The sequence below is a fragment of the Tachysurus fulvidraco genome, chromosome 12 (genome assembly GCF_022655615.1).
Source record: "Tachysurus fulvidraco isolate hzauxx_2018 chromosome 12, HZAU_PFXX_2.0, whole genome shotgun sequence".
In the NCBI taxonomy this organism is placed as follows: domain Eukaryota; kingdom Metazoa; phylum Chordata; class Actinopteri; order Siluriformes; family Bagridae; genus Tachysurus; species Tachysurus fulvidraco.
In genome coordinates, this window is record NC_062529.1 from 20,423,731 (window position 1) to 20,435,203 (window position 11,473).

The following is an 11,473-nucleotide window of genomic DNA, read 5'->3' on the forward strand; positions in this document are numbered from 1 at the left end:
CACAGGAAACATCCTACTGCTTCATGACAGGTGGTATCTCACCACCCAGGTGTTGATTATTTTCCCATAACAGCATGACCAAGGAGTATTATTTGTCCAATTTTCATTCATTAAACTATTGCAAAAAAAAAGTATGGAAAAAAAAATCTGTTTTCATTTCTCTAGACATTTAGTGTGTGTGCACAATCACGAGAAAACAAAGACACTGTTTATCGTATTATAAAGATCGAAAACATATTCGACTGTGGAACACTTACCTGTTACTGACACCCAACTGAAGCCCAGGACACACTATATAGTTTAGAGGAATTAAAAAATAATACTAAATAAATACAATATGGAACATATTACAGCAGAAACTTGATGTAATTGTCTATGTTTACACTTGAATTTTAGTTCAAATTCCAGCATGCTGATCACTGGCCAAGTTAATCTTGTAAACTGCAGAGTTCCTGAATGGTCAGAACAGCAGATCTGACCGTAACTTCAGATGTAATCCAGTTTTTTTTTTTTTTTTTTGGTGGCTCAAGTGGTTAAGGCTCTGGGTTGTTGATCAGCGTTCAAGCCCCAGGATGGCCAAACTGCCACTGTTTGGTCCTTAAAATTTTAAATGATTCCTTAGGGCTCTTTGGACAGTTAAGGGATTGTTGGACTCATAAAAATCGTTCTACTTGTATATCCAAAGAACCATTTTTGAATCTATATATATATCCCCCCCCCAATATCAGGAACCTCTGGAGGCTATTTGACCGTCATTTTAGACAATGTCTAGGAGCAACAGCGCCGTCTAGTGGCTAAAAACACCACAACACTAAGTAAAGACTTGCTAGTTTAATCTCAAAGGGGTTTATTCACAAAATAGATGCATAACAAAAAAATACAGCAGCACATGTTCATATAAAAGGTCTCTTTGTATGTGAAAAATAACTTTTTAGAGAACATAGTCAAGCTGCGCTGCATTGCTCTATTCTAGTGCAACATGTTAACCAAAGCCACACAGGCACAAGATCAACACAGACCTCTCAGAAGTCTGCTCGCAATTAGCATAAACACAAACAAACAAACAAAAAACATAAAGAAAACATCCAAGTGCAAATCTAATTTTGTACTGACCAAAGGCAACGCTGACAAGTAGTGAAGCTTGGGTTTAAGAAAATCTTCCAAAATACATTGTCATGATTTCAGTCATTTGTGGCACAAATTTTTAACTTTCTCTTAATCGTTCTTTACAACTTAGTGCAACATGAACCCCTGTTAAGAGGAGGACACTTTTTGTAGACATTTTAAACCAATTTTAGGAAGTGGGAAAATGTCTGAAGTGAATTTAATGAAGATCGATCTCATTCTTTAGTTGTATTACATGTTAAATTCAGTTACAAAAACAACACAGGGACGACTGATGATGATTATGGATCAATCCCACCAGACCAGTGTACAGGGTTCACGGGAGAGGGGGAGAGAGAGGGGGGAAGGGAGAGAGAAAGAGAGAGAGAGAAAGAAAGAGAGCATCTTTAAAATCTGTTCTCAAACAGATAAGATGATCTTAAAGTTACAGTGCTTTCTAATAATTTCTAAACAAAATGCTCATAAGCCCCAAAAAATGACACTTGATGCTGGGATAAAACATTATTATTATTATTACTATTGTGAAGGAACAGGGTGTACACACATTTTAATGTGACAGCCATTTGAATTTCTTTCTGAGGAAAACGCTTTTGTGTCAGTTTTCTTGAAACAGGTCTACCGGTAGATTCCCTTACACCGAGCGTCGTTTCTCGGCTGTAAAACTATTTAATTATTATTTAAGAATCAGGCTTGGTTGTTATTCTGGGGAACACAGAAGTGCACAAAATAAAGAATTACCTGAGGAGAGAAAGATGCCATGACGACAAAACAGAGCGCCACAGTCTCTTTACATAGGAAAAGGAAGTAAGAAAAAGAAAAAAAAAAAAAAAAAACATTACACGAAATAAATTAATTCATAAATACAGTTTCAGGGGTAGATCCTGGAATTAGTTCAAACCACCCCAGAAAACAATGCAGAGATTATTACTGGTATAAAAAAAAATAAGCGTTTACAACTAAATTAAGCCCAGACTGGAGGGCCAAGGCTACTGTACGTTCCAACATGTTTGTCCGCACGCCCTGGTTGACTTTCACCCGTTGATTTTTTTTGCCCCCCTTTATGTAAAATGTTTGTTCTTATATTTTATGAGCTAAAGTAAAGTGTGACTGATGATATACTGTACGAAGACAAGCTACAGAAGGTACTGCACGTTCTCTGCATTTCCAAATTAGAGAAATTGTGAGTGGAGTAGTTTAAAAACACACAGGAGCAATAAAATTCTTTACATTTCAAAATATTTGCTTCATTCAGATTGGGGTTTAATCTGTTGGCTGGTTAGAAGGCCAGCCACTTTGGCCAATATGTGCATAGTTTAAAGCAAATAGACAGTAAAATGGCTAATAATGTAAATTGTGCTTGCTAGGATGAGTGTATTCTGTCTGATACACACACGGACAGACGGTCAACAAGGGCATGTTGAAAACAAGCGGAATGAGGGGATAAATGAGGGGATAAATTTATCTATGACATAATACCACTAAAGTGTATGCATATACGTTACAAAGTCAGTGGTTCACAATCCCAAAAGCCTCAGCATATCATATTTTCCTACAATACGCACATGAATCGACCAGCTAAAGGGCTTAACAGGCATGTCGGAGTAGGGGAAAAAAAAACACAAATCTGTGCCGTGCAGGATTTCCCTAGGCTTTGAACTGGAACCTACTGAACTAAGTGCTAGTCACGATTGTACATGTCAGCAAGTTTCATCACTCGATTCAGACCAGTGTTCAACACTACTGCTGTAAGCAATTCATATCAAGAAAAAAATAATAATGACATGATCTGGAAAAAAATCATGATTGTTTTTGTTTCTGACAGGTTTCCAACAAAAAAAAAATGAGCTAATGAGCTAAACTAATTTCATTGTCTTTGATCACAAGCTTAGCATTCAGCCTCTGAGACCTTGTCATGTGCACTATGCATCGTAGCAGGCGACGAGAGGAAAATATAGGAAAGCCAGCTAAATGAAGTACGAAATAAAAAGAAGCAGCATCGAGAAAGATATGAAATAGAAAAATAAATACCTGTCCGGCAACAGAAGCTTAAAAGGAGCTACATGTAAGATTACTATGAAGCAAAGTCTGCTGTATTTTAGGAACAGCAAGAAATTTACCTAACAACAAGCTATTTGAGTATAAATGTGTCTGTATGCTCAACCTGTCTGGTTTGTTTATGTCCCAGGACTGGAATTATGTTTAAAGAACCCACTCAGGAACCAAATACTTCACTATTTGTAAATAACACTAAGTTTGAGGTCTGTAACCGATGCATGAAGTCAGAATGCAAAGGAAAATCTTACATGCGGCTCCTCTAAGCGCTGCTTTTATTTGGATTACACAAGAAAAAGTTATTTGACACATAACTTCACAAAGTTTTCACGGTGCCATTTTATGACGCGAGGACTCCACGCCGCAGAACCTCCGAGCAGTACCGCTGTGTCACCGGGTCATGACTCCGAAGTCGCTGGGTGTGGCATCTCTTCTTCTGCTCCGATTGGCTGTGATCGGCCTCCGAGCCGAGGTCACGGTTCTCCGTGCCCGCCCACAGCCGAGTTCTGATTGGAGGGGACGTAGGGGTGTGGCTTGAATCTAGAGATCTGATGGAATGAGAACGAGTAAAGTCCCTCCCCTCCACTTCCTGCTCTCCGTCTGCTCCTTTGCTATCGCTTCGTTTTGGAATGCGGAAACTTCCCCAGTTTTTAACATTGGACGCTTTTTCTGACATCATCTTTCCCTGATGCTGACTTGAATTCATCCTCCTAAGAGAACCATTGTACACATTCTGCACCGTGACAGAAGTTTTCATTTCTGCCGCTTTGCTGTCGGACATCGCGTTATGATCCATTATACTGTTCCGCGCGGTCTCATCTGTGACCTTTGAACCTGTACTGTTTCTCTCTGGTAGCTGCTCCCAAATCCTGCTCCTCCTCCTTTTCCTCCGCTCTCCTACAGACCGCTCGGTCTCGTTCGTTGCGGTTTCATTCGCACCGCAGTCAGCATTTGGGACTCCCTCTGAGCTGGACAGTTTACTCAGCAGGGAGGCATCCATTTTAACGGATTTCTCCCCTTCGTTTTGGCCTCGTCTGGAAGGTCCGTGACGTGGGACATTCCTCCTCTGTAAGTGCTCAGTGGCGCTGTTCTGAGCCGTGTGCCCTCTCAGAGGTTGGGGGAAAGTGGATGTGGAGGGTGCGACCCGGAAGTAGAACATGGCCTCCTCCAGTTGCCTGGTGGAAGATATGCCTTAAATGCACAAATGTAAAGGAAGAGAAAAAGAACAGAGGTGAGAGAGCATTAAAGAAAGAGATAAAGGAATCGAGAAAATGTGAGTAAGACAGACTTGTCTCAAAGGAGAGTAAATACACATCACAGCAGTCTGATTTCACTCCATCTTTTCTTACATAAATTACATAAATGAATAGATGTTATAAAAGTGACCTGAGTGACAGATATTAATCCCTGAGCTGCCATCACATGAGAACACCTTTTTGTTTTTAATTTCATTTAAAAATGGAAAGCTCTAAACAGTTTAACTGAGACACTGCAATTAAGCAGGTATTTTAGTTGTGATAAGACCTCCGGTGCAGTAGAGGGCTCACCAGAGAGCCTTCCTTGTTCCAGCAGTCGGACGTGGTGATGAAATATCTGCTCCTGCACTCGACACACAGACCGTTTGATCTTCTCCCGACGGGTCACCATGTAGGTCAGGTTCCGCACCTGCATGTGCACACACACACACACACACACACACACATATTTCCCTGTGTACCATGTGCTCACACCTAGCTCAGAATTATTCATCAGTACCGTACTGTAAATTCAGTTCAGCTTGAGGACCGTCATGTTCCTGCCAGATAATGCAGTATGCATGTAATGTTTGACATTAACAGAAGGGAGTCTCTGTGCCATGACCCTGTCACTGACGTGCTAAAAATGCTCCACAACCCAAATAATCTCAGTAATTCTTTTAGGCCATCCTTAAAAATATTTTGGTTTGCAGCAACAGTAAAAATAAACAAACAAACAAACAAACAGACAGATAAATAAATAAATAAAGTTTCAATCTAAAATAAAAAAAGTACAATTTTGGTGATGGTGATTACGTGGGTATGACTTTAAACAAATTAGCATATCGTGACGTCACTGACTGGGTCTTCAACCCGTGTCTTCGGGCGCATCATCGCAAAAAAAAAAAATCACCTTATTTTGATGCTGGACAGAGTTTTTCCAGAACTTCGTGCCAAGTTAAAGGGGTGTTGAGCTGTTTTAATGAATCTTTTAGATGTATTATGGTGCCCAAACCCGTTAATATTATTTTATTGCCTTTGTATTAGTTGTTTGAAGAGTAAAAAAAAAAGAAGAAAAAAAAAGGTCGGTCTTAAGGCAAATTTACAAGTCTTGAATCCCTCAGCTTCCTGACTACCGCATGGCCGTTAAAAAAAAGCCCGGAGCTACGTACCCTCTCCAGGTCTTGCCGCAGGTGGGTGAAGAGACGAAGCCTGCGAAGCAGCACTTCCTGTTCTCTCCGAGCGAGGCTTTCCTCTTCTTCTCGCTTGGGTGTAATGAGCGGCTGGTTGAAGTTTGATTTGCGTTTCAGCTTCCAGTACTGAAACACAAAGTCCACATTCTCCAGTGGCACATGTAGGTGTTTGGAGACCTCGTCGATGTTGACGAATCTGTAAAACTCATCCTCCAGCTGCTGCACACGGAGCTTTCTTTCGCTGAGCTGTGCTCCATCTGCTCCTTTTGCCCTCCCTGCTATCCCTTTAGCATCTATTAATCCACTCTGCTCGTGCCAGTCCATACCCGAGTGTGTGGGGCAGTAGGATTTGAACTTGACCTCGTCATCATCTGTAAGTATGGTGTTCATTTTCAGGCCACGTTGCAGGCCGCAGGTAACATGGAAGGCCACGCGGCAGCTCTTAGCTGAGCACTGGAGGCAAAGAGGAAGGGGGAAAAAAGGGACAGAAACCTTTTTTTTTTTTGCAAACCTTCTGACTTTCACTAATTTGTTTTATAGTATTTAACTTGTTAATTACGTTATGTATAAATTAGCAACTTCTCCTCTTAGTTAATGATGCTTGCAGGCAACCGAAACACATCTGATTGGCTTGCTAAAGAATTTATGATCCGTCCACCCTCGATTATGTATAATTACTGTTTAGACCCCGTGTGTCATGTCTTACCTGTATGCAAGCTCCAGTTTTCTCTTTACACAGGCAGCAGATTAGAGCCCATCGGTTATTAGGGATCTGAGACACACTCGTTATGGGCTCCATCTTCTCTGGGTTGCCTATGCTCACCTGAAATGTGTGTGAATGAAAGAGAAAGTCTGCTTAGTACATATCTGCAATTCATTTCATTTGTGATTGCTCTTTTTTATATATCCATATTTATTTTATTATTATATGGTGCTAAGTGATATGCACACGAGTCTGCAACAAGGAAAATAAATCACAGGTTTATATTAATGCATTTAGCGAACATTTAAAACGTCATCGCTTCTATAGTAACCGCTATTTCACACGGACTTTTATGGAGACTTGGGACACGACAATGGGTTAAAAATGTAATGTTATTTAACAATAATGTATACCAGTGATGAAATTCTTATACAGAGACGTTTGTTTAAACCCTCCAGTTTTGACGGTTTGTCAGAAGTAACGACATAATGTCTTATATATAGTTCATGCATAGATCAAATTATATTAGCATATATCTTATATTCTCAGCACAAACGTAAAGGATGAAATGGTTTTCAAAACAAAAGCCTACAATTTTATACCAATACGATTTTCTTTTAAACAGTAAATCAAACAGTACTCTGGATGTGCTTTTTATTTTTCCTACAAAAGACACTTCTATTATAAAGTGGAAAAACATTGCGGAATTATATTTTAACTCGTGTATATATATATATATATATATATATATATATATATATATATATATATATATATATATATATATATATATATATATACACAGTATTATAAAGATGTGTAGTGGATTAGTTTTTATTCAGCTGTATTATAATATGGTGCACTGTGACTATACCTCTGGTATCCACAGTGCACAGCTCACATGGACCCACTTGCTGCCACTGCGGGTGGGTTTCATGGCTCCGCCTTTCTTTGGGCAGAGCTGGCATTTAGGTGAGATGCCCAGCGCGCAGGTCCGACACAGCCAGCTGCCTTCTGGAACCTTCAGGATGCCGTAACATGCCTGCAGAAAAAAGACACAGCACTGTTCATACTGTACATACGCGCTAACAAACACACATACATTACAGACACAAACACAGTCACCAAATGTTCTTTAAGCCTGAGCAAACATACACACAAACATGCACACATACTGACTAGCATATGGCTGGCAAGCCCACACACACACACACACACACACACACACACACACACACACACACACACAAAGACACCGACAGACACAGACAGACACCGACAGACACAGACAGAAACAGACAGAGGGGGAGAGAGCACACGTAAAGCCTTCAAATGACTTTGTTCTAGAGATTGAATGTTTAATCACTTCTAATGTACTTGCTTCATTAAAGTATGGAATTAAAATGCAGATTTATGCATCTAAAACTGCTTGAAACCCCTGTGGCAAACCAGAAGAACTGACTATAGTTGAAGTAAACAATATAATCCTGCTTATTTAAACGAACAAAAATAAAGTTATACAGCAAATCACAGCTGTTTTGTATTAATTATTGACAAGACATCTGTTGGTTAAACTGGAACGTAACTCATTAAACATTTGTCCTAATTAATGTTTTTTAAGTTCTTGAAATTTTAACTTCCAAGTCGCTGTCTTACACACACACACTCACTCACTCGCATGCTCACTCGCACGCTCACTCATACCTGATGCACACATATGTTGCACTTGTCACAAAAAACCATCTCGTTGCCGTCCTCTCCGTCAGGTGACTGGCAGACATCACACACCACGTCCTCGTCATACTCGATCCCAAGCCCCTCCTCCGTTTCCATGGCGTGGTTCATGTTGTCATAGCAACGGCGCTCAAACTCCTCCATGAGTCTCTCCATGGTGTTCTCGTCCAGCAGCTGCATGCCTGAGGACAGGACACGGACACACCCGCCTTTCAAACACACCTGTTTTAACATGCGTACCTTCACTTAACACAATACACAAGCATAATCTCTGGTGGGTTTTTTATGTCAATGGGAGAAAACATTATGCTTTCATGCTTGCATTCCAGGTATAAAGACGGTTTGATTAGGATAACCTCTCCTCTAAATAACTCACTAAAAGGTTTTTCTTTTTATATCTTTAAACAGTGTCCTATTCTGATTTACACCAAAGTCTTGTCTAACTCCTGAATCAGGTCAGGAACTTTCTGTAAGGAGATTTAACATTTATTTAACATTTATAGGAGGCGTCTCCAGTGTCTGTGCTTTGTAATCATCAGTAAGTTTCAGAGAGAGAGAGAGAGAGAAAGAGAGAGAGAGAGAGAGACAAACAGAGGGAGAGTAAGAGAGAGGCAGAGAGAGAGAGAGAGAGAGAGAGAGGGGGGCAGAGAGAGAGTCAGACAGACAGACAGACAGACAGAAAGCGAGAAACAGAGGGAGAGTAAGAGAGAGAGAAACAGAGAGAGAGAGAAAGGCAGAGAGAGAGAGAGTCAGACAGACAGAAAGCGAGAAACAGAGGGAGAGTAAGAGAGACAGAGAGAGAGGCAGAGAGAGAGAGAGAGTCAGACAGACAGAAAGCAAGAAACAGAGGGAGAGTAAGAGAGAGAGAGAGAGAGAGAGAGAGAGTAAGAGAGAGATAGGCAGAGAGAGAGAGAGTCAGACAGAAAGCGAGAAACAGAGGGAGAGTAAGAGAGAGAGAGAGAGAGATAGAGAGAGAGTAAGAGAGAGAGAGGCAGAGAGAGAGAGAGAGAGAGAGAGAGAGAGAGAGAGAGAGAGAGAGTCAGACAGAAAGCGAGAAACAGAGGGAGAGTAAGAGAGACAGAGAGAGAGAGAGAGACAGAAAGTGAGAAACAGAGGGAGAGTAAGAGAGAGGCAGAGAGAGAGAGAGAGAGAGAAAGAGAGTAAGACAAAGACAGAGAGAGGCAGAGAGAGAGAGAGCGAGAGAGAGAGAGAGAGAGAGAGAGAGAGAGGGGCAGAGAGAAACAGAGAGAGAGAGAGGGCAGAGAGAAACAGAGAGAGAGCCAGAAAGCAAGAAACAGAGGGAGAATAAGAGAGAGGCAGAGAGAGAGAAAGAGAGAGCAAGAGAGAGAGAGGCAGAGCGAGAGAGAGAGAGAGGCAGAGAGAGAGAGAGAGAGAGAGAGAGGCAGAGAGAGAGAGGCAGAGAGAGAGAGAGGGGCAGAGCGAGAGAGAGAGAGAGAGAGAGAGAGAGAGAAAGAGAGAGGCAGAGAGAGAGAGAGGGGGGCAGAGAGAAACAGAGAGAGAGACAGAAAGCAAGAAACAGAGGGAGAATAAGAGAGAGGCAGAGAGAGAGAAAGAGAGAGCAAGAGAGAGAGAGAGGCAGAGCGAGAGAGAGAGAGAGGCAGAGCGAGAGAGAGGCAGAGAGAGAGGGGCAGAGAGAGAGAGAGAGAGAGAGAGAGAGAGAGAGAGAGAGAAAGAGAGAGGCAGAGAGAGAGAGAGAGGGGCAGAGAGAAACAGAGAGAGAGACAGAAAGCAAGAAACAGAGGGAGAATAAGAGAGAGGCAGAGAGAGAGAAAGAGAGAGCAAGAGAGAGAGAGAGGCAGAGCGAGAGAGAGAGAGAGAGGCAGAGAGAGAGAGAGAGGGGCAGAGAGAGAGAGAATGAGAAACAGAGAGACAGATTAGAGATGGGATATATAGGTGAGAGAGGAGATTGAGAAATCCGTCCTCACATAACCTCTCATTTACTTTTACACCTTATAACTTTCACTGTTTTTAATTATTATTTATATCATCATTATTAACCCTTTGTACCTGGTTGCTTTGCCAATCTTCTACACTAACAACCAGACCTACTGAAGTGTTTCACAACTCAAAACAAAAATGAAAATTGAGAAAGAAACAAAGAGGGGGCCATGAGGGAAGACTTTTTTTTCATGAGGGAAAACTCTGTCTGCAGAGAGATCGGTTTCTAGGAGTAAAACTGGGTTGTGTTGGATAAACAGAATGATTCAGAAAGTGTAAAGTTAAAACACTGACCCATCTGAACGAACTCTCTGTTAGCCACCTCCAGCCAGGCGACATCTTCCTCGTTTAGGTCATAACGGCACGTCCCCTCAGAGAGCGTCCCGATACCCACGTACCCCAGCACAGACGCCTCCGGACCCCACGAGCGAATCAGCTTCTTTGGTCGTGTAAACAACACACTGGATAACTTCTCAGCCATAATGCTACAAAGAGAGAAATGTAAATAAATAAACAAACAAAAACAAAATTAGTATTATTTCTTGTTACTTGTTGAATCCATGATCCATTAATACTTTTTTAATCATAATTGTTACAAAATAGAAATTACAATTCAGTTTTTGTTAATTCCTATTTAGTTTTTATTTAATTTCATTCATAAAATCATTTAATCTCATTTAGGTGATTTATGTGAGGTGATTCAAAGCCGGTGTTTTCGATATTATCTCAGATATTAGTGATTAGTTCATGGCTATTAATAATTAAATTTTATGCGACTGTTCTGTTTGATAGCGATGCTTCACTTTAGCAGTTCTTACGAGGAAACATCTTAAAATATTCTGTGTTCATCAGATTCCTCAAAATGAGCCATGGCTTTATTCTCTAATCAGACCCACAAGTGTAAATACAATAAAAGCTCTAAATAACTCTGTCCTTCTTATCTAATGTCTCACGCCATGTAGCCACTCTCTGGTCTGATGTCCCAACTTCGGCTTAAAAATTCACGTGATTAAATAAAACAGATAAATCAGAAAATCTGCTACAGAAGCTGCGCTGAAGTCCAGGCAATTTTTTCCCCATCAAATAATCTCCTCCTCTGCTGTTTTTTCCCCTACATGCTGACAACCCCTAGTCTAGACCCAAGATGCTTGTCTATAAATGTATTTTATATACACCCTATGAGTAACACCAGTTATATCACCGCCATCACTACGACAACCATCTAACTAACTCTATGGTTCAATTAAAAAATAATAATAATAAAATAAAATAAAATAAATAAATAAATAAATAAATAAATAAATAAATAAAGGAAGAAATGACTCAAATCCTGAATATATGCTGATTAATATTTCTTTTGTGGTGTGTGCTTAGTGCAGTGGCTGTCTAACTCCACCAGATATAATGATATCGCTGTCTACAACATCTGGTAAATAACAGCTGGCTCTCACAGTTCATTAATTAAGTATTAA

At 40.6% G+C, this 11,473-nt stretch overlaps 1 protein-coding gene across 4 annotated transcripts in view; it reads right to left on the bottom strand.

Moving 5' to 3' along the window:
* Positions 1 to 816: 816 nt before the first annotated feature.
* The window catches only part of jade1 (jade family PHD finger 1), a 14,859-nt gene continuing 4,202 nt past the window's right edge, over positions 817 to 11,473 (bottom strand). For 2 of the 4 annotated variants that reach the window (XM_027143040.2, XM_027143041.2), the window contains exons 5-11: positions 10,296 to 10,486; positions 8,013 to 8,224; positions 7,183 to 7,350; positions 6,312 to 6,428; positions 5,585 to 6,058; positions 4,725 to 4,842; positions 817 to 4,368 (exon numbers count right to left, since the gene is read on the bottom strand). In XM_027143040.2, the coding sequence (XP_026998841.1) occupies positions 3,518 to 4,368; positions 4,725 to 4,842; positions 5,585 to 6,058; positions 6,312 to 6,428; positions 7,183 to 7,350; positions 8,013 to 8,224; positions 10,296 to 10,486 (2,131 nt within the window). In that variant the 3' untranslated portion in view covers positions 817 to 3,517. Of the gene's footprint in view, positions 4,369 to 4,701; positions 4,843 to 5,584; positions 6,059 to 6,311; positions 6,429 to 7,182; positions 7,351 to 8,012; positions 8,225 to 10,295; positions 10,487 to 11,473 lie in introns of all 4 variants that reach the window. The other 2 variants (XM_047821555.1, XM_047821554.1) reach the window with 2 other exon arrangements.